At 37.6% G+C, this 22,480-nt stretch overlaps 2 protein-coding genes and 1 non-coding gene across 3 annotated transcripts; all 3 read left to right on the top strand.

Annotated features, from left to right (window-relative positions):
* The first annotated feature begins 2,590 nt into the window (after positions 1–2,590).
* Positions 2,591–2,699, top strand: LOC122914835. The gene has a single exon (XR_006385905.1). It is a non-coding gene; the product is annotated as a U6 spliceosomal RNA (small nuclear RNA).
* Positions 2,700–4,278: 1,579 nt separating this feature from the next.
* On the top strand, positions 4,279–9,477 carry LOC122914528 (membrane-spanning 4-domains subfamily A member 4A-like). The gene is made up of 10 exons (XM_044261147.1): positions 4,279–4,374; positions 4,807–4,863; positions 5,108–5,175; positions 5,587–5,710; positions 6,083–6,292; positions 6,637–6,771; positions 6,938–6,994; positions 7,314–7,442; positions 8,228–8,329; positions 8,908–9,477. The coding sequence occupies exons 5-10, from the start codon at positions 6,152–6,154 to the stop codon at positions 8,986–8,988; spliced, it is 645 nt and encodes a 214-aa protein (XP_044117082.1). The 5' UTR covers positions 4,279–4,374; positions 4,807–4,863; positions 5,108–5,175; positions 5,587–5,710; positions 6,083–6,151; the 3' UTR covers positions 8,989–9,477.
* A 2,542-nt stretch (positions 9,478–12,019) lies between these two features.
* Positions 12,020–22,242, top strand: LOC122914527 (high affinity immunoglobulin epsilon receptor subunit beta-like). Its single transcript, XM_044261146.1, is given in 8 exon segments — positions 12,020–12,053; positions 12,056–12,149; positions 15,548–15,704; positions 16,207–16,338; positions 17,074–17,130; positions 17,745–17,888; positions 20,459–20,560; positions 22,102–22,242. Coding segments are annotated over 8 exon segments (861 nt in total).
* The last annotated feature ends 238 nt before the right edge of the window (positions 22,243–22,480 follow it).

The raw sequence follows: 22,480 nt of genomic DNA, 5'->3' as shown, positions 1-22,480 counted from the left end.
AAAAACACAGATAACAAGAGCTCATGTCATTGTGCAAATATAGCTGCAAATTTGAGCATCTGTATAATATATGGATAATTTTGCAGCACACTGACTTATATTTGATCTGTTGAGGAAGCCAGGATGTGATTTTTTTAAGATTTTATTTATTTATTTGACAGACGGAGATCACAGAGAAGCAGGCAGAGAAAGAAGAGGAAGCAGACTCCCCGCTGAGCAGAGAGCCCAATGAGGGGCTCGATCCCAGAATCCTGGGATCATGACCTGAGCCAAAAGCAGAGGCTTTAACCCACTGAGCCACCCATGCGCCCCTAGGATGTGATATTTTATCACCATTGAGAAATGCCAATCACTTATGAAGGATAGGAACCAGTGTCAATGGCAGGAGCTCACTTTGCTTAATCCTTCAATCTTTTCTTTATCCATGATTTTAGTTTATTTTTTAAGAGTTATTTACCTTTTTAAAAAATTGTATTTAAGGGGCACCTGGGTGGCTCAGTGGGTTAAGCCGCTGTCTTCGCCTCGGGTCATGATCTCGGGGTCCTGGGATCGAGTCCCACATCGGGCTCTCTGCTCAGCAGGGAGCCTGCTTCCTCCTCTCTCTTTCTGCCTGCCTCTCTGCCTACTTGTGATCTCTCTCTGTCAAATAAATAAATAAAATCTTTTAAAAAAATTGTATTTAAGTGGTCTCTACACCCAACATCAGGCTCAAACTCAAGACCCTGAGATCAAGAGTCTCATGCTCTTCTGACTGAGCCCGCCAGGCATCCCTGTATACATGATTTTAATTGGCAGGGGATTATGATTTTGAGGCCCATCCTCTTTGTGCTTGGACTTGTCCACTCAGAGTCTCTGCATTTAGATGCAAATACTGTCTGCTGTGATGTGATCTCAGTGAATGTCTGCAGTCTAGAAGACTTGGAATGTGATCTGGGACATTCTCTGCCATTTTTATATTTACCTCTCCATTGTTATTAAGCAGTACAAAAGATATAAAAGTCCCCTGCTTCAGGTTAAACATCTGTACTAGAAGCTGAGTGCTTCTAGAAGCACTAGAAGACCTAGTGCTCAGTTCTGCCCCTAAAATCCATACACACAAGATTGGACTGGGCAGAAATTGAAGAGGTGCTTAAGTAGGTGTAGATGTTTGGATGAGAAGAAGACAAAAGTAGCCTGAAGGATCCATAGGACATCAGGAGACCTAAGGCCATGAGCAAAAGAAACACCATATGCTCATCTGTTGTGTGTCCCAATTTCTCCACAGGTGGTAGCTCACTTAACTTCCAACAAGTGTGGACTCTCCATAACTTCTGTATATCACGATTGTGATGGCGTGGCTTCCCAACCTATTTAAGTTATTTAATATACCCCTTCAATGAGCAGCTCCTAGATTTACTCTAGTTTCTGCTTTTGAAAATATATCCATGTCTACATAGCGAAGAGGGGCTGAATTGTCCTCAACAATATGAAGGTCATGGGTCTGTTAATGTTGGCTTTGGTGGGGTCGCCTACTCTTTCCGTCAATGTATTACCTTTGGACATAATGAATTAAGCATACAAGGCTTATGCCATCGGGACTATCATCATGTCACAACCTTCTTTGCATGAAGAAAGAGACACATCAGGAAGTCTGTTGAAGATTTAGGACACCGGTCTGCTCCTGTAAAACGTGTCTCAGGACCACTGATCCGTACAACTGATCAGGTACAATTTCTAGGAAGTCATTCATTTCAGACCATACTGTGAATGCTACTTGGAGTTATGCAATAGGCAATCTGTGTCAGAGTGTGATTTTTCTGATGCATTTGCCACAAAATATACGTAACAATGAAATATAAATAATTAAAAATAAACCCTATCCTTAACACCTTATCTTGTAGTAGGCTCTCCTGTTACTTAGGTCTTTGGATTTGGACCCAAACTACACATTGGATCTCTGGTTTCCTACTTGCTGATTGCAGAACTTGGGACTCTTCAGCCTCCACAATCACACATGCCAAGACTGTATAATAAATTTTATTGTCCATATTGGTGCATTTTATTAGTTCTGTTTCTCTGGAGGACCCTGATTAATAAAATAGACCTGTATCATGAAAATAAATTGAATTCATAATTAAAGGGCTTGTCACGCAGAGAAGATTGGGTGGACATGGCTTTGAGGGGCAATTCTATCAAACATCCAATGAAGAAATAATACCAATAGTATGGAAACACTTTCTGAAAATCAAAGAGGAAGAAAAACTTCAGAGCTTATTTTTGAGGCAAGCAGTAACCAGGTCTCCCCCCCAAAACCAGATCAAAAATACCATAAGAAAATAAAATACATTTACATGAACTTAGATCCTTACCAATATTAATAAATTAATTAAACCAAGCAACATATTTAAAAAAATATGTCCTAACCATGCCGGTTTATGCTGATTGTGCAAGGCTGTTTTACAGCTCTGCGTAAAGGGCAGAAACCATATGGTCCTCCCCATAGGTGGAGAAAAAGTTGTTGAAAGAGGTCAAACTCCATGCATAACAGAACTTTTCAGCGAATTAAAGAATATGGTACTGAAAATTCTTCCAGTTAAGAAAAGGCAGAGCAGGGCTTGCTTCGGCAGCACATATACTAAAATTGGAACAATCTGAAGAAGATTTGCATATGACCTCTGCACAAGGAGGACACTCAGGTTTGTGAAGAAGAGGCAAAGTATTCCTTTCGACAGATTTTAAGCACAAGATAACAAGAACAGAAACATTTGGTACAATTGTAGACAGACACCAGGATAGGAAAAGAACATCTTTTTCCCTAATTAGAAGCTTTACTTCACGTTATGACACTTTGAAGGAAGGCAGAGGTGGTGGTTCAGAGATTGTTCATAATTCATGATGGTAACCATAAGCACCGCAAAAGAACCCAGAGGAATCACAGAGTGGAGGGGATAACAGATTTCTACTTTCTTTCTAAGTTAAAGGATAATTGAGCCAAGACTATAGAACATGCAAAGGCTCCCTTATACTTTTGGAGAATATAATTCCAGAGATGTGGACAAATAACACATTACTCCCATCTTTGGATTTCCTGACATGGGCTCTATAAATATTGTGTGCTATTTTTCTATTATTATTTGTCAAAGAAGCTAACATTATCGCAGAGGAACTGGTGTTGTTAGCAAAACATAGGAAGTATAATTTGGGAGGCAAGAGAATAAAAACCCCATATCTATGAAAAAATCCCATATTTTCTATTAAAGGTGAGGATTTCTATGGGCAAATCAAGGTTTTATTATAAGTCAAAATATTTCCCCGAACAGTAAGCACGTGTTTCATTAGTGAGGTCTTTCGGGAGTGGTAGGTAAATAGGAATTAAGATTTGCCCTCACACTGAGAAAAGAGTGTGCAAAGCTTTGGCCCTCAAGACTGTGGTTATCTGAAGCGTAGAGATGAATGATTATCTCTGTCAGCATCATGCATTTTACCCCATCGTAGAAACCCATCTGCAAGAAACACGGAGCAAAAAGATGTCTTTTAGGGCGGTGTCTTTTAGGGTGCTGTATCATTATCTCTTCATTCTGTCTTACTGAGCAAAACCTACATATACCAAATTCCCACAGCCTATAGTGCCTGATAGAGACACAGATCATATACTGCTTGCTGCCTTGGGGGAATTTCACTGAAAAGCCTCTGAGACCGATTCTAAGGTACTGGTGTTCCCAGGTCCTGTACAGATATCAAGTTAAGACTGAATGTTGTTTTGGGACAGAGGTATGTATTTTCCTTTTATTCTTATTTACATGGGTATTCCTCTGGCTTATGAGAGGGCATGTCAGTTCCATGCCAGGCCCTAAGACTCATACAAGTTTTCCTGAAATTATTCCATGGGAGGAAACCATAGTCGTAGAGTAGTCTTATAAAAACTACTTTTTATAAAACTAGTTATTTGAGAAGGAAGTAAATGTCTAAGGGGATTTTTTTCATTAAAAAAAATGCTTGATTCTCTAGTAGCAAACTTAATGTTACAATTTTAAAGACCTGTAGAACCATTCCAGATTGTTCTCTGAAACCATCTCAGCCATGTAGTCATTTTCAAAAGACAGAAAAGAATTGGCCTAAAAATCATATACTATCTAGAATTTACAACACAGAGTAGCTTTCTACTAGTCTGTAAGTCTGGCTTGCTAGTGTTTTTTAGTGCTGCTTTATTCAATTTTATGTAATGACATTTGACTTTTCTTTTCTTTTCTTTTTTTGATCAATGAAAGAACTTTGATCCAAAAGGAGGATGGTCTTGATCTGGAATCATATTCTTTGCATGATCATTACTCTTGTTGAAAAAAATTATATGGCATTGAGTGGACTCTCAGTTCCAAAGACTGCTTTGTTTATCAGGTATCAATGAAAAAAATATTTTTTAGGATGTTGACTTTACCATCATGAAAAGCGAGTTACAGTTTGTTCAGAGAAACGTATTTTTGCTTCAGGTATGACTAATAATAAGGAACAGGATTAAAGATTTTTTTAAAAAATACTAAATTAGATAGTAAAGGCAGTATCATACTAATTATAATGTTATCAAGGAATAAGAAAAACACAGCAAAACACGAAACAAAGTATACTATATTCTTACAATAAAGTAAACTAAGGAAAAGAAAATGTTACTGAGAAAATCATAATGAAGAGAAAATACATTTTTAGTACTGTACTATCATACTGTAAAAATCCACATAATAAGTGGACTTGCAAGGTTCAAAACTGTGTTGTTCAAGGTTCAACTGTATAATATTTCCTTTCCTTTCCTTTTTGTTTGGTCAATCTCCTCAGAATAAAAGCCTTTAACTTCTGTAAAAGAACCATCAGATTTTACAGAACTTAATAAAGGTAGGTAGATGAAATATTTGTTTTATTGCTATTCTTTTAATATATTTTCTGATAAATTTGAACATACCTGTACACCATACAGCTAGAAATTTTTACAGTTCTATAGGAAAAATGAAATTCTAGCTCCATGGACTCTACCAAGTTTCCTATGATTTCACTTCAACGAGAAATGTACATGAAACAGAGTATCCATTGTCATCATGACGAAGACAAAAAAGGCTATATATTTTTTGTTTATACTCAGGATGATCCATGTGTTCAAATAAAAAAAGAAGATTTCTTGCTGTTAGAGAAGAAAAGCACTCCTAATATGTGGGTATTTTGTTTAACATTTCTGTAGGCAGATCATGAGTAGAAAAACAAGAGTTTGAAGGCTCAGGCAGATGTGGTACCAAGCCACCTACCCAGCTATACCAGTGCAAAGATGTGTGGCGAGTTGTGTGCAGTTTGTGTGGTGAGTCAGTTGTGTGTAGTTCCTGGGTGAGCTAGTCAGGGGTATCAAGAGGGAGCACACTCTGAGTCTAAGAGCACGCATGTTACATTGTCGCTTGTTGAGTCAAATGCTATTAGTTCTTTAACTTCAGAAGGAGCCTGAATCTGGAGACAGAACAAAAATAACTATGCCAGATAACTACCTAGGAACAGAAGTGTAAATGAAAGAATTCTACACAGAAAAACACAGAAACAAAGTAACAAATACTTTGTTGTCTCCCCATGGGGCAGGAATACCAGGACTAGAGGGCAATATTAATTTTCAGCTGCATGGCCAAGATGGTCAACATTATTTCAAGACAAAAAGATCCATAAGACACATACACTAAGGCTCAGATCCTCGGCTTCCTATAATGTAAGTCTACATTCCTTACATAGCCTTTCCGGAACTCAAGATAAGAGAGAACAAGCCATTGGTACTTCATTTGGCTTGAAGTACATTGCTAAATAATAAATGTTAGCTTTCCCACTCTTAAGCCTGGTGGTGGGTATTATGGAGGGCAAGTATTGCATGGAGCACTGGGTTTGGTGCATAAACAATGAATTTTGGAACACTGAAAAGAAATAAAATAAAATAAAATGAAAAAAAAAAGAATTGAAACAATTACATGGCCTAATTTTTCTAACATTTAGCACAGGACCTACCTTTTACTTTGAAATATTTGTGGACACTAACTATCACATGGAACCAAAAACACTAATCCTTTTACCTGATCTTTCTGGCCAGCACATGCCAGGCATCTGTTGTGACTCAACACCGCCTGTGACTCAGTATCACAACCCACTGTGAAGACCCATGGCCTCAAGGGGCATAACTATGGATCCTCAACAAAGAGATCAAGCCATTCACCAGGGCCAGTCTGGACCAATGCCTTTCCCTCAGGAGGCACAGAACAACCTGCAGAATTTCCTAAAGGGGAAGCCAGTTATTCTTGGGGTAAGTACAAGGAAAGTTCTCTAGGGATTTTGAGGTGGCTCATATTCCCCTAAATTTGCTCTGGATCAAAGCTATATGATGACCTGAGAGGAGGGAGAATTTGGAGTGTTTGCAATAATTCCCAAATCAAGAGAAAAATAGGACTTTTGAGTAAGAAATCACATACACCATTTAGCCAAATCACCAAACTGTTTTATGTTCGGGAACACTGAATGAAAATTTAATCACAGGTCATGGAATTCTCCAAATTAAAGGAATGCTGAATTGTTTACAACCTCCAAATGTGGGGCAAATAATTCTAAAGCTTATTCCTCCTAACTCAGAGGCATTTTCTCATTTTCTAGGTGAGCCAAATCATGATTGGCCTAATAAATATTTACCTGTGGATTATGGTAAAAGTCTTCCTTTCATTCTATGAACAATATCTAATCCCAGGGAATACTGCATATGCCTTCATTTTCCTTTTGGGACCAATTTTTGTAAGTAAATTGGAATCACTTTGATTTCTGTATTACTTGGGATATATGTAAAATCCTTAATAGTTATCATTTATAAGCACAAAATTCAGAAGTATTTGGTGTCAGGAAAAAAGATTACAGAATGATGTATTCACAGACTAACTTATTGAACTTTAACATTTTACAGTTAATCATATCCGGAACTGTGTCTATTGTGTCTGGAAAGAAGACAACAAAACAGATGGTACATTTACCTATCAATTTCAGAAAATTAAGACAGGCATAACATAGACCAACCTTTGTCTCCAAAATGATCAAGCTGTCTCCAATTCCCAGGTTTCTCTTTGTCTTGAGTTGAGATCCCAGAATGATTCTTTCCCTATTCCCCACAGGTCATGTTGTTTCTGTCCAGCTCAGATGAGAAATTACCCAGTAGCAAATAGCAATCCTGTGCACAAGTTTTATGAATTTCAATTTTACTTGAATTTTAAATAAAATGCACACATATGTACAATCACTTGCCAGGTTCAAGCATAGAAGAACAGGTCCTGATTCTTTTTCAGATCTGTGGCAGCGTTGGAGTAAACACTGTGGCGGCTGTATCAACAGGATTATCACTAATAGTCCTTGCACTCAGAATAACCCTAACCTATTACTTCTTCTTAAACATATCAGCTCATTATTTCATAACTGTAAGTATTGACAGATCCAGTGGAAAAAAATTTCTTGGTACTTATCCATATATATATGAAATTCCTTGCAGACAGTCTTTCTCATCACAAGTGGGCAATCCGGCACTGCTTAAAACTGACAAATCGCTTGAAGAAAAAGATCAGGGCCTCGACCCTGAGCGAGTAAATATCTCTGAACTATAAATTATTGGTGATGTTAGGACTTAAGCACATCAGGTGAGCTAAATAAAACCCTTATTTGAGATGAGATCAGAATGGTTGCCAGTGAATTCACTCAATGATTTTAATTGCTATCTTTATTAAGGTAAAGAGAAATCTAGATGTTTAGTCCATTCAGCATAATGATAGACAAAGTCCAGGGTCCTTTGTAGAAAGTATCTGTTTAATAAAACCGACACTGATCTCCTTGATTATATGGTGAAAATTACAGTGGAATGTAAAGGGATCCTAAAACATTTTAATTTTTAGACACCTCAATAAAGCATGGCTTGCAAATGTGCAGGCTCTTTACCAATTGGTTATGTCGAGAAAAAAATTGGTTAACAGAATCTCACTTCTTCCATGTGAAAATTATAAATGAATGAAATTGCAAATTTGGGGGTCTATAAATTAGAGTAATTATGTGTGTCTCTGCCAAGATTTTATCTGAAGGTGGCCAGAGTGGGATATTTTACTGCCATTGACAATCTGTCAATTAGTTATGAAGGAGAACCTGCAGGGTTCACGGCAGGAGTTCCCTCACTCAGTCCTTCCATCTTTCCTCCCTGCGTGATTTTAATTTGCAGGGGATTTTGTTTATGAAGCTCACCCTCATCATCTTGGGATTCATCATCTCGCTGTTGCTGTCTGCATTTGGATGCAGTGCTGTCTGCTGTGATATGACCTCAGTGAGTGTCTGTGATCCAGAGGACCCAGAATGCCTTCTAGGATATCCTTTGCCACTTTTACATTTACCTCTTTTTTTTTTTTTTTGGAAACTTTAACAAACTTCATATTTTTGAATTTTTAAAATTTATTATTATTATTATTATTTTTTATTTTCAGCATGGACTCTGAAAAACAATCTGAGGGGTTTGAAGTGGCGGGGGTGGGGCGGGGGGAGGTTGGGGGAACCAGGTGGTGGGTATTAGAGAGGGCACGGATTGCATGAAGCACTGGGTGCGGTGCAAAAATAATGAGTACATTTACTTCTTTAAGTTTTACTGAACCGTTCAAAGCATACAAAACATCCAAGACCCTCTGTCAGGTTAGGAGCCCCTCACAATTGTTTTGCCACTAGCAGCCACATGTGTAAAATTAGACTGGGTACTAGCGGAAGGTTGCTTGGCTGGGTGTAGATGTTCATGTCAGAAAGAGAAGAGGGTCCCCAAGGAGCATCCGTGCATTAGGAGAACTGGGGTCATGGGCAAGTATAATGTCATAACATATCATGAAATATCATCTACTGTATGTTCTTCCTCCACAGGTGGTTGTCGACTTATCCTCCAATGAACGTGGACTTCCCATAGCTGCTCTTTATCCTGACTATGATGAGGTGGCTTTCTAACCCACTTAGTTATTTGATATATCAACTTTTGAACTATTCCTGGATTTACTCTCAATGTATTATTGAAAGTAAATCAATAATCAGGCAGTAAACAGAGCCTTCAGTGTTCTGAAGGGGCGAAAAAGGTCACAGATTGGCTGATGTTGACTCTGCTATGGTCGCCTGCTCTAGCCCCAGTCATGATTCCATTGAGAAATGATAAATGAAGCACATGATTCATCAGCATCAACAATAGCATCATCTCACACCCTCCATAATAGGAAAAAATGGAATAAATGGAAAGGTTGTAGGTACTCTGGGACTCTGGTGTGGTGTGGAGGGTATGTACCAGAACCGCCGACCTACACAATTTCTGAGAAGCCATTTGCTTCAGACTATAATTTTAACCCTATACTGGGGCTGTACAGTAGGCCAGCTGCGTAGACCATGCTGCTACTGACCCTTTCCCTAAAAAGTACAAATTTCAATGAAATAAAAGAATTAAAATAAGCCCTGCTCTTATCCTTTCACCTTAAAGGAGTCATCATTTCCTATTATTTCTTCCATCTGTGCCATGAAGATTTTACATCATGAAGTCAGTTAACCTCAGGACCCTATAAAACTATTCCAATGAGTAAAGATGTTTTAAAACAGGAAAATATGGGGGATGCCTGGGGTAGCTCAGTAGGCTAAGCAGCTGCCTTCAGCTCAGGTCATGATCCTGGGATCCTGGGATGGAGCCTGGGATCTGCAGGGAACATGCTTCTCCCTCTTCCTCTGCCCCTCCTCCCTTCCCCCACTTGGTGCGCTCTCTCTTGCACTCTCTCTCATTCTCTCAAATAAATGAATATAAAATATTTTTAAAGGAAAATACACACACTTTCTGTGCACAGGTTCTGCTTTTTCTTTTTTCTTTTTTTTTTTTTTTTAAAGATTTTACTTATTTATTTCACAGACAGAGATCACAAGTAGGCAGAGAGGCAGGCAGAGAGAGAGAGGAAGGGAAGCAGGCTTCCCACTGAGCAAGGAGCCCCATGCGGGGCTTGATCCCAGGACCCTGGGATCATGACCCAAGCCAAAGGCAGAGGCTTAACCCAGAAGGCCACCCAGGAGCCCCAGTTCTGCTTTTTCTTAGTCTCCTTTGCTTCATAGATCCTGATGCAGCCTGAAATAACCCCCAAACTACTTGACGAGGGAACAGTCATCATCACGTTTTGACTTTTTTGAAAGGCCTGAAACACTATCAGTTTGTAATTACGTAGTCAAAAGACGCAGGTGGCCTCTCTTAGTACATGTGTAACCAAAATTTAAGGAGGTACTGGGAGATGGCTTAATGCAATCCTGCCTGTACCATCTGCAATAGAACCAGAAACTGGCAATCGGTATGATTCTGTGTGATTCTGTATGTTTCTGACTTAACTCTTGTCACAGTTTGATAGCATGTTGTCAACTACAATATATTAATTGGCACTTAACACTGTCTTAGACACTAGACTCTGGCCTATGGGAACAAAAATAATGTGGAAAATGCATCTCATTCATTGTGGCCTAACAAATTAAACTCCATCTCTTATTTTAATGCTTTTTTTCAGAAAGCAAAGTCTACTATACTCGACTATACTGGATTTTTAAAAAAGATTCTTTGGGATTTTCCACATGTACTATTATATCTTCAATAGGGACATTTATATTTCTTAATTTCCAAGCTGTAGGTCTTTTGTTCTTTTCTTGCCGTGTTACGTTGGCTGTGACTTCCAGTAGATGTTGAACAGGAGTGAGGAGAGCAGACACAGTAGTATTGGGGGACAGGGGAGTACATTCAGTAGGTCACTATTGGGTATGTTGTAACTGTAGGTTTTTGTATGTGGCTTTTTTCAGATAATAGGAATTCCCATCTATTCCTAGTTTTTTGAGTTTTTTCTTTATCATGAATAAATAAGTTTTGTCAAATATATTTTCTATATGTTGAGAAGATCATATGGGCTTTCGTATTTATTCTGTCAATATGATGAATTGTATACATTGATTTTTTTTTTAAACCAGTGTTGCTTTCTTGAAATAAACCCCATCAATTATGGTGTATTATCCTTTGATATACTTTTGTATTTGATTTGATAAGATTTTGTTAATGATTTTTGCATCTATATTGAAAGTTATTTCTATGTGTTTCTTATGATATATTTGTCTTATTTTGGTATTGGAGTAATGCTGACCTCAAAAAATAGAAGGGATTATGCTGAATTACTTTTTTCCTTAAGTATTTGGTAGAATTAGCCAGTGATATGGCTAACCAGGAGGAGTTGGTTTCGTTATTGTCATTGTAATGGTTTTGCCTATACATTAGATTTCTTTAATAGATATTAAACTATTGAGGTCATCTATTTTTGAGTCAGTGTTCACAATTTGTGTCTTTCAGGTAATTCCATTTCCTTCGAGATGTTAAATTTATTTTATAAATATGTTCACAGTGTTTCTTTATTTCCTTTTAACATCTCTGCATTGTGATATCCCTTCTTTCATTCCTTACATTGATAACTTTTGTCTTCTATCTTTTTCCCTTGGTCATTCTCAATGAAGTTTAATCCACTTTGTTGATTTTTATTGTAATATCATCTTAATACAGTTATTTGTTAATACTTTGTTTGGCATACATGAGCCTGATCATTGAGTTGGTAGATAATAGGTAGATAGATATTCCTGAAATTTAACTATCATTGGAAATATTTTTATTTTTGTTTTGTTTATATTTATTTTATTTTAGTGACATTATAGTTAATAAGGTACTAAAGCAAAGACCAAGAGAAGTTGGTTGAAAATATGAATTTCCTAGAAATTGCTCTGAAGGAAATAATTTTATTTAGTGAGTTAAAAGAACAAATACAGTCTTTGACAGATTAATAGAAAGAGAATGTATGGAAATAAAACTATCAGTTAGTATTGAGGATTATGTTATAATGCTTTTGATTTTGTGGAACAAAACATTATGTATATCAACTTTGTCTGAAAACATCAGAACTGCTTATCAGGAGTTCTAGGTGTGGAAATACAGCAAATGAGGAAACATAGAGATCAAAACATAAATTTTCCTCCCCCCACATTGGTACAGTCCTTGATAGTCACAGAAGAGGCATAAGCTTAAGAAGACTACAAGCTCCCACATCCCTGCGGTGGAACAAACCTAGGTAGGTAGAACTTTTTTTTTTTTTTCCCATTATCCAGAGCACCAGAATGTACTTTTGTCCATGTTCTGAGAGCACAGTTGTAGAACCTGACAGACACGCTGGACAGAATGTGGGCTCAAAGCAGGGACAGTGCTTCCTTTCTTTCCATTATTGGTAGACACTCAGTGCCGAATATATCAGGAAATTTTTTTTTTTAGATAATGCAGAAAGTTTCAGTGACTTAGGCACATTGGATCTTGTCTTCGTTCCTGCTTTCTGACTTTTTGATTATGCAAGTACCCTTTAAGCGTCAGCGGATAGGTGGTAAGGCTCAGCATTAAGAAGGAAGTTTGTCTCCAGTCCTATTTTCTAGCAGACCCAGTTTATGATACGGGGAATAACTTGGTTAGAATTGGGACATTGAAACCTTTTTGTTTACACTCTGCAAGTGCAATTCACAACGTCAAGTCTGGCCGTGGTGAGCCACCTAAGTTCACACTAGTATTCTTGGTGAGAATCACGAGAGTTTTATAACTAATTTTGTAGAAGTAGAATAAAGAGGATTAGGTGGTTTTGAAGCTGTGTTAACTTATAAAGGGTAATAGGGCTTTGAAGTTAATATTTGAGTTGAGCACAGTGTGGTAAACAAGGCTAATGTTTGTACTGTGGAGTAACCAATAAATACTTCAGTGTCCTTCTCTAACTCAGCACCAGGTGAAAGAGCAGCATTTGTTAGAAAGACGATGGCTGTAAATGTGAAAATCCTTCTCAAAATATTGAACAGTTGGGGCATCTGGGTGGTTCAATTAGTTAAGAAACTGCCTTCGGCTCAGGTCATGATCCCGGGATCCTGGGATCGAGTCCCGCATCAGGCTCCTTGCTCAGTGGAGAGCCTGCTTCTCCCTCTCTCTTTGCCTGCCATTTCCCCTGCTTGTGTGCTCCCTCTTTCCCTCTTTCTCTCTGTCAAATAAATAAAGGAAATCTTTTAAAAAAGATATTGAACAGTTGGATGGTAGCTTAAAAAGGAAAGGCTGAATGGCAGGCTTAAGATTTGATAGACTATTACAGTATATATTAACATATCTGTAATAAAAAATCATTAAAGTGAATTGGAGTGAGTAAAGTAAATATTATGGTCAATATTTTGAACCTAAAATACATATTTGTTGAGTGAATGGATGAGTAAATAATGACATTTGCAGTGAGGAGTGACAGGAGATATTTTTGGAGTCAACAGTTCATTTCCCCCCAACATAGTTACTCTGAAATTTATGGCTTTCAAACACTCAAACCTGTTATGTGTGGGCTTCAGGAGGCTAAATAAGGGGATGTGTTATTCTGCGCCAGGCTTTATCTGAAAAACAGATTCTTACTTATCAGACCTCTGGCTCTTTGTTCCCACATCTGTAAATATGTCTGTGAATTTGGGTAAGTCATTTACCATCTGTGGATATAGGAGTCACATTTTAAGAAAATATAATAACAAACATAACAAATATCATGGAGGACATGGGGAGTTATAGAGGAGAAGGGAGTTGAGGGAAATTGGAAGGGGAGGTGAACCTTGAGAGACTATGGACTCTGAAAAACAATCTGGGAGTTTTGAAGGGGTGGAGGGTGGGTGGTTGGGGGAACCAGGTGGTGGGTATTAGAGAGGGCACGGATTGCATGGAGCACTGGGTGTGGTGCAAAAATAATGAATACTGTTATACTGAAAATAAATTAATTAAAAAAAGAAAATATAATAACTAATTGATGAGATACTCTTTATTTATGAAATATTAATGGACAAGACTCATCCACTAAAGAAATAGAAAAACAAATGTTCTTGTTAGCACTTCTAGTTGTGATCATGTAAGATAAATTCCTTGTTTCAACTGCTTAATTGAGAGCAACTACTGGGACTAGAAAAATTGAATACTTAGGATTAATTTTAAGTGTCCCGTAAGCGTTCCATGTCATGATATTTTAATCTTTTCACTAGAACTGCAAAGAAATTTACACATACAAACATAATTGGGACCAGTGCACACTGCTACCTCTTTTTTTTTTTTTTAAGAAATGTGGCATGGATCTCAAGAGTCACAAACTATGTTTTCACTTTGATCCAGGAATTTTATACATAAGCAGTTATATGAAGGGTCTAATTCCATATAATTAACGGGAAGAGAAAACTTAAGAAGAAATTGTATAAAGTATTATCAAAATTAAGTGAAAACATAATAGGGAGAGTGATAGAATTCATAAATACCAATGCAATAAGGAATAAAGTCTACCCTTATTTTCCAAACTTAATTTAATGTTAACAAATATTCATAAAATTGATATAGTAGAAGATGATAAAGAAATAGCAAGCTAATATTTTCAGGAAAAAATGGTTAAAGGTGAGTTAGTTTTCAAGGGTGACCATTCTGGGGTTTGCTCTACCATGGAAATCCATCATTGTTTTTGACAACAAGTGCCAAGGTGCATCCTAACTCCTTAAGAAGATAATTGAAAATTTACGTCACATTTATTACATCTCTGATGGTACTAGGAAAATTGGATGCATCATTTCTAGTACCACACCTATTAGGCATAAGCATGATTATATTTTATGTTGACAAACCTGGGGCTTCAACTAAATATAGCATTCATTGTCACACAGAAATTAAATGTAAGGTGACTTTTATATAATGTATTACCAGGTATCTCCAATTTAGCATAATTATGGATACTACTTCTTTTCTCTTTCATTCTCAAAACTAACTTGGATTGGATGATAAATTACACGATACAATTAATTAAATTCAAGGGAACTTTCTTTAATTCAGATCTATTTGGCTTTATTTTTTTAAGGTTTTATTTATTTGTGTAAGAGAGAAAGAGCACAACCGGGGGAGCAGCAGGCAGAGGGAGAAGCAGACTCCCTGCTGAGCAAGGAGCTCAACTTTGTCCCAGAACCCTGGGGTCATGACCTGAGCCAAACGAAGGCAGACACCCAACCAACTGAGGCACCCTCTATTGGCCTCTAAATCCCAGATTATTTTCACTCCACCATGGATATATCACGTAGATATATCACAACTCCCATGACGGGTAATTTCTTACAAGTCTGTGGCCACATGCAACTTAAAAAAAAACAAAAACAAAAACAATAGCATTCCTTAACCTGGAAGGATATCTTATAGTTACATAGGTTTTGATATTCAACCTCTGTCATCTCTCTCCTTTATTTGCACTGTTGTTTATCACATCAGTGATATGAGTCAGCAGCAGAGACATATGAACATCACTTGGCCAGTGACTTCTCTCCATATATGATAAAGACCTCAGATTTTAAAAAAGCCCAGTATCTACTTCCATTACAATAAGATTAACAGTATTTGGCATATGATGGTGCATCTCTGCCGCTAATAACAGATGACCATCTATTACAGAATGAACAAAACTTTGGCTTCTGATAGGATGCCTGTGGACATTCCTCCAAACCAAAACCAAAGTACCCTATTGGGAAAGACAGAAATATCTAGCACCCTGAAATATCTACTAGACAAGCTGCAGAAATTCCTGAAGGAGAATTTAGAAGCACTGGGGGTAAGTAAGGAAACCATTAATAAAGAATTTTAAACCAGAAGAAACTGGGGGATATATTGGGGGAGAAGGATTATTCTGACTAATTAAGTGGTTGGGGTAGAGGCCCTAGGTTATGACCTGTATCAACCGTTCTGTGGGGTGGAAGAAAGACATTTTGATTAAAAGCAAGGGACCATGTTTATATGGGCATGGGAGGGGTGCATTAAGAGGAGACTATAAAAGTCCTAAGCTCATGGGTGAGCCTCATTGTGACTGTATCTTATTAAAGAAAGTTGACCCATATGGACTGGCCTCTGGGGGAGGGGGGGAACCACTCTCCAGGATATGACTCTTCTTAGCAGATCTTTAAAAAGATTCAAGGGTGTCAATCCTATGGATGACCATGATGTTTGGACCAAGTGATTCTCTCCTGAAAAATGCTCACCATTATCTTTAAAATAGATTGTGTTTATTTTGTTAATTTCGATGGTTGGTAATTTGGTTTGTTTTGTGTCTTATCCAGGTGGCTCAGATTATGATTGGTGTGAAATGCTTCTTTTATGGGATAATTGGATTTCTTCCTCCTAATTCTGAAATGCACAGAATCATTTTCTTCTCAATTTACACAGGCTTCTCCTTCTGGGGGGCATTGTCTGTGAGTATCTCACATCCCAAATTGTAATTAATCAATCATTTATTCATGTATTCATCAACTCAACACACAACTTGTATGGCATCTTGCCAATTCTAGGACACTTGCAACAGTACTTAGTGAAGACTGAATTTCCAACCTGAACTTTAATATACTTCCCAATGAAACAGTGCCCTGAAATTCTATTCATTGCTCTGTAGTATGAAGCTATTCAGTATAATCTTGCTGTTTTGCTTGAGGAGAAAATCCTGTGTTTGACACATGGAAGAAGTGTCTCTGAAATGTAATAATATTTGAATCAGAGAAGATGCTGGGGTTAGGGACGTGGTACTCTTCTTTAGTCATCATTCTTCTTGGCCAAATACATTGAGAAAAATGCCATTAATCTGAGCTCACGTTCTCCCTTTTCTGCACCCCAAAGTGTGTCTTTGAATTATAGTGACTCTACTTATTTTATTTCCTCCACATTGAATAAGTGATTTTCCCTCTAGTTTTTAATGTCTACTCTTATTTAGCCAAAGGAATTCTAATGGTCATAAGAATTAAAGTGTACCTATGTTACTTTAATTGTGTTGTGCACATACTTGAACTGGGTCTGTTAGCCTCCAACTTCTGAAGGGATGGTCTGGGAGGTGGGAGGCACTAGATAAGAAGAGAGAGATGAATCTGACAATGGGGTGAGAAAGGGAGTTGGAAGAAGCTGCTACTGTCCAGACACTTTTCTTATTTTATAAACAGTTTATCATTTCTGGAATTCTGACTGTTGTGTCTGCCAAGAAGCAAACAAAATCACTGGTAAGCTAACAAGTTTTCCATTCGTCATTCAAGGAGAAAATGAGAACTTCTATAACATTCTGACTTTCCCGTGTGAATCCCAGTCACACAAGGGATTCATCGTTTTGTAGTACATTTCATCATGTAACTGTCCATTTGGCCCAATGAATCATGTGATCATCTTACTGCTAGATACAGACAAGTGGGATCTTCTAGGATTTTAGAAATTCCGATCCCCATATCTTGTCACCATAAGAAGAATTAGTAAAGTTTCATCTAGCTATTAAAGCCTTTTTAAATGGTATGGGGTAGGGCGATGTTAAAAAAGAAAAAAGCCTGGCTTAGGCTTGACCAAGGCAGACTTTAATTTTTGGTGGAGAGAGGAGCTAATACAAGGTCAGAAACTAGAGATTTTAAAATGTCCCTGATGTTTTTATCCTATCCATGGCATGTGTTGAAGGAAGATTAATCCTCTCCTACTTCCCCTGATTGTGATTTGCCATTGAACTGAACTGATGATACAGGGATGATGAATGCTCATAGATCCCAGGGTTAAGTCAGACTTCTCCTTATAGGGTCTGGAAACCCCTGGTCTTTAAATTATAAACTAGTAATTTCCCTTTTTTCTTTTTCAGCTGAGAGGGAATCTAGGTGCTAACACTCTTAGCACCTTGGTCTCCTTTGTTGGGATCTGTATTCTGTCACACAATTTAACAAAAAATGGCCACTATGATTGCAAGAAGGAAGCTCTCTGTTTGGGCATCAAACCAGTTGCAACTGTAAGTACTATCCTCCTGAATTCTGGGAAGACTGAATGCTTATCTGAGAATGATGAAGATGAGATATGATCATTGGTATATTCAGGAACATGACAAAATTCTTGCTTGCAGTTTCCTTCCAAATGCCTCTCTACTGGTATCACATTTAGAAAGAGGAAAAAAAAAAAAACTATTTCTTTACAACAGCAAAGAGCCCCAAATTCTGTGAGCTAAATTTTGAGAAAAAATGGTGAAGAAATAAAATGATATTAAAATCTGAGTCAAAATTTGCAAAGAATAATAATATTAGGCATAATAATAGATACATACATGTGCTAGGCCTTAACACAAACTTGTCCTAATATTATGCAAAGAAGTTTTAGAGAGAAAAGTAAAGCAGCTTTCCTTTGGTCACATAGAACAGCTCAATAAGGGGGCGCCTGGATGGCTCAGTTGGTTAAGCATCTGCCTTCGGCTCAGGTCAAGATCCCAGGGTCCTGAGATCGAGCCCTGCGTCTGGCTACCTGCTCAATGGGGAAACTGCTTCTTTCTCTGCTGCTCTCCCTGCTGTGCTGTCTCTGTGTCAAGCAAATAAACTCCTTAAAAAAAAAATCTGAGTCAAAGATTAGGGTAATTTTTATTCTATCCATTATTATTTTTAATTTATTTTCTATCTTAATGTTCATTACTGTTAGGAATTTAAAAATAAATACTATAATGAATACTGTTTTTCTGAAAATAAATAAATTAATTTTAAAAAAATAAAAAATAAATAAAATAAAAATAAATACTACCCAAAGCTACATGGGAATGCAAGTTGGTGCAGCCACTTTGGAGAACAGTATGGAGATTCCTCAAGAAATTAAAAATAGAGCTTCACTATGACCCTGCAATTGCACTACTGGGTATTTACCCCAAAGATACAGATGTAATGAAAAGAAGGGCCATCTGTACCCCAATGTTTATAGCAGCAATGGCCACGGTCGCCAAACTGTGGAAAGAATCAAGATGCCTTTCAACAGATGAATGGATAAGAAAGATGTGGTCCATCTACACTATGGAGTATTATGCCTCCATCAAAAAGGATGAATACCCAACTTTTGTAGCAACATGGACGGGACTGGAAGAGATTATGCTGAGTGAAATAAGTCAAGCAGAGAGTCAATTATCATATGGTTTCAGTTATTTGTGGAGCATAACAAATAGCATGGAGGACATGGGGAGATGGAGAGGAGAAGGGAGTTGGAAGGGGAAATTGGAAGGGGAGGTGAACCATGAGAGACTATGGACTCTGAAAAACAATCTGGGGGTTTTGAAGGGGCGGGGGGGTGGGAGGTTGGGGGAACCAGGTGGTGGGTATTGGAGAGGGCATGGATTGCATGGAGCACTGAGTGTGGTGCAAAAACAATGAATACTGTTACGCTGAAAAGAAATAAAAAATTTTTTAAAAAAGCTACATGGAGAATGAACATTTATCCTGACTTGCCACTAGAGAATATCCTTTTTTGCAATAAAGCCATGTGAAAGTAATGGAGATGAATGGTCTGAGGCAGAGGAGAAGAAACCAAGAACAATAGAGTATTGGAAGACATGTTTCACTTACTAGGAAAATGACAAAAAAAAATCACACCTTAGAGTGTATTCTAAATTTAGGAAACTTTCTAGTTTTTTGTTTGTTTGTTTGTTTGTTAAAGATTTTATTTATTTATTTGACAGAGAGAGAGAGAGATCACAAGTAGGCAGAGAGACAGGCAGAGAGAGAAAAAGGGGAAGCAGGCTCCCTGCTGAGCAGAGAGCCGGATGTAGGGCTCTATCTAAGGACCCTGGGATCATGACCTGAGCTGAAGGCAGAGGCTTTAATGCACTGAGCCACCCAGGTGCCCCAAACTTTCTGGCTTTAATTAGAACTAAATCTAATGGAAAACTAGAAAATTTTAATACCTCACTGGGGAGATCTGAACCCCTGCCATTTCTGCCATTTGTATTGAGAAGTCAACTTTGTAAGCATTGCCAACATTTCTGATATCTATGACAGACTAATAATAACTTCAGTAACAGTATAACTAATAACCCACCACTACCACCACCAGTAATAATAATAATAAGTGGAATAATCATTGCGAATTCTGAAATGTCTTCAAGTTTAACGTGGCATCTTGTATTAGTATATTCAAGAATATTGACTGTCATCTCAGCTCCTGTTTTTCTATAGAAGCACATACATTTCTTTTTTTTAAAAGATTTTATTTATTTGACAGAGAGAAAGAGAGAGATCACAAGTAAGCAGAGAGGCAGGCAGAGAGAGAGGGAGAAGCAGATTCCTTGCTTAGCAGAGAGCCTGATGTGGGGCTTGATCCCAGGACTCTGAGATCATGACTTAACCCAAACCTGACCCAAAGGCAGAGACTTAACCCACTGAGCCACCAGGCACCCAGCACAAATATTTCTGAGTTCAGATCCAACCTCATGCCACAATTTTGTATAATGTAACATGTTCCCTTTTGAGGGTCTGACATGGGACTCTGAAATAAAACTTTCGGAACTATCATCAGGGTGGAAGGTAATGTGTGACATTTTATTTTCTTTAACAGGAACTTGTGATTGTCCTAATTATCCTAACTTGTCTGCAAATTTTAATTTCACTTCCTCTCTCCATGCTCAACTATAACGTGAATGACAAGGATATTCACTGGGTAAGTGCAGTTCTTGGAAGAATGAGGATGATTTCAACTATTTCATTAAATGATGTTGGCAGTGACTTTTTTCTTTTAACCTTTGGTAAAATGAACAAAAATAAAACTATAAATGATTCTATGGATGACCTGAGAGTTACTAGCTGTGTGTTGAGCACACTTGGAAAACACAGTGTATAGTCCTCTAGTCCATATAGAAATTCTCACCCATGGGTATATATCCAAGAATTTTAAGATCCATTCATCCATACCTCCATCCTTCCATCCACCCATTAATTTACTATATGAACTATACTCTTTAGTGTTATGAATACACAAAGTATCTATCATAATAATAAAATCAAGGTATAATTAATTTAAAACCTGAAGGAGATAAAGTACATTATTATGGGTATATACAATTGAAAATACAATATGCTAAGAAACACAAATATAGCTAGAATTTTATGTTTTATTATCACATGTAACAAATATGGGTAATACAGAATTAGTAGCATATTTTCCCCAACCTCATCACCTGCTTCTTTTGTGTGTTGAAATTATTGCCTCAGCTTTGTGTCAGTTAGAGTTAATTCAAACAAAATGGAAAGGTTTATGGCATCAAAACTCCCCTCATTTCAAGTATGTGACATTTATCGTAAGCATTGGATTCCATCATTCAAAGGTCTGGTTAAGCAAGTCTGAATTCCTCAGGGCAGTCTATCAGGAATGGAAGACCATGGATGGGATGGACCCATCCATGGGCATGGCAAAAGGTGTCACCCATGGTTAGAATTTCTTCTCATCCACCTTTTGTTGTAAGCAAGAAGAAACGAGGCTTTACCTTCAATGCTTTGTAAATCTCCTCAGTTTGTTATCCAAGTTTACCATTTACTAGTTATGCTTTCCACATAACTGTCAGAGAACATTCTCTTAAACTTCTGCTGCTGCACCACAAGACTGTCTCTCCAGTTGTTCCTCACTTCTTTCTGAGCCACACTGACAGTCTTTATTTTGAAAAACAAACATTTGAGGTATTTTAGGCTTTCTCTATACTGTTCCTCAAAGTTTTGTTCCTCAAAGTTTTGTTATTGAAAATTTTTCTCCTCAAAATTTTCCTCAAACTTGCTTCATCCTACTGCCTAATTCCAAAGCCACTCCTGTATGCTAGGTATTTGTTTACAAATCCTAGATATACTTACAGTAATAATATTGTATTGTTCCCCCATTTCCAGTACCAAAATACTTAATAATTTTGTGTTGTTGCCTGAAAAATTGGATTATATTATTCTTTTTTTAAAAAGATTTTTATTTATTTATTTGTCAGACAGAGATCACAAGTAGGCAGAAAGGCAGGCAGAGAGAGAGGAGGGGAAGCAGGCTCCTTGCTGAGCAGAGAGCCTGATGTGGGGCTCGAACTCAGGACCCTGGAATCATGACCTGAGCTGAAAGCAGAGGCTTTAACCCACTGAGCCACCCAGGCACCCCAGATTATATTATTCTTAATGGCTTATTTTATAGACTTTACACATTATTCTTTGGCTTTTATTTTTCTTTTACAGATTTCTATATTGTTTCGCTGGCAAACACCTTCTGAAAGTATTTACGAAGAAGTGTTCCCTCAAACTTCAATCAATCAAGAACTTCAACGTAAGAAAGAAACAACTTCACGTTATCCTGCAGATACTAGCAAACAAACATGAGGCTGCACTTTTGTATTCTGGAACCACAGTAATAGCAAGAAGCTCATACTGGGACCACTGAGGCAGAAATACACACCTGTGAGGCTACAACTGTGTGGGTCAGAGTCATAAAGATAGCAACTGGCATTTATAATAATAAGAATTTGGAAAAAAAAAAGAATTTGGTTGTCGCCACCTTTTTTTGTTGTTGTTTGTTTGTTATGGTTGGATGTCATCACAGGCTAGGTTTATACACTAT

The sequence above is a fragment of the Neovison vison genome, chromosome 7, assembly GCF_020171115.1.
Source record: "Neovison vison isolate M4711 chromosome 7, ASM_NN_V1, whole genome shotgun sequence".
NCBI classification, from domain to species: domain Eukaryota; kingdom Metazoa; phylum Chordata; class Mammalia; order Carnivora; family Mustelidae; genus Neogale; species Neogale vison.
The sequence above is the reverse complement of the archived record's forward strand: the minus strand, read 5'-3'. Positions and strand labels throughout refer to the sequence as shown.

Bases quoted from the DNA above. Each gene is read 5' to 3' on its own strand.
- LOC122914528 (XM_044261147.1), top strand. From the start codon at position 6,152: ATGGCCTCAAGGGGCATAACTATGGATCCTCAACAAAGAGATCAAGCC. The intron at 6,772-6,937 runs GTAAGTAAATTG...AACATTTTACAG, and splicing joins TCCTTTTGGGACCAATTTTT to TTAATCATATCCGGAACTGT. The intron at 8,330-8,907 runs GTGAGTGTCTGT...CTTCCTCCACAG, and splicing joins TCTGCTGTGATATGACCTCA to GTGGTTGTCGACTTATCCTC.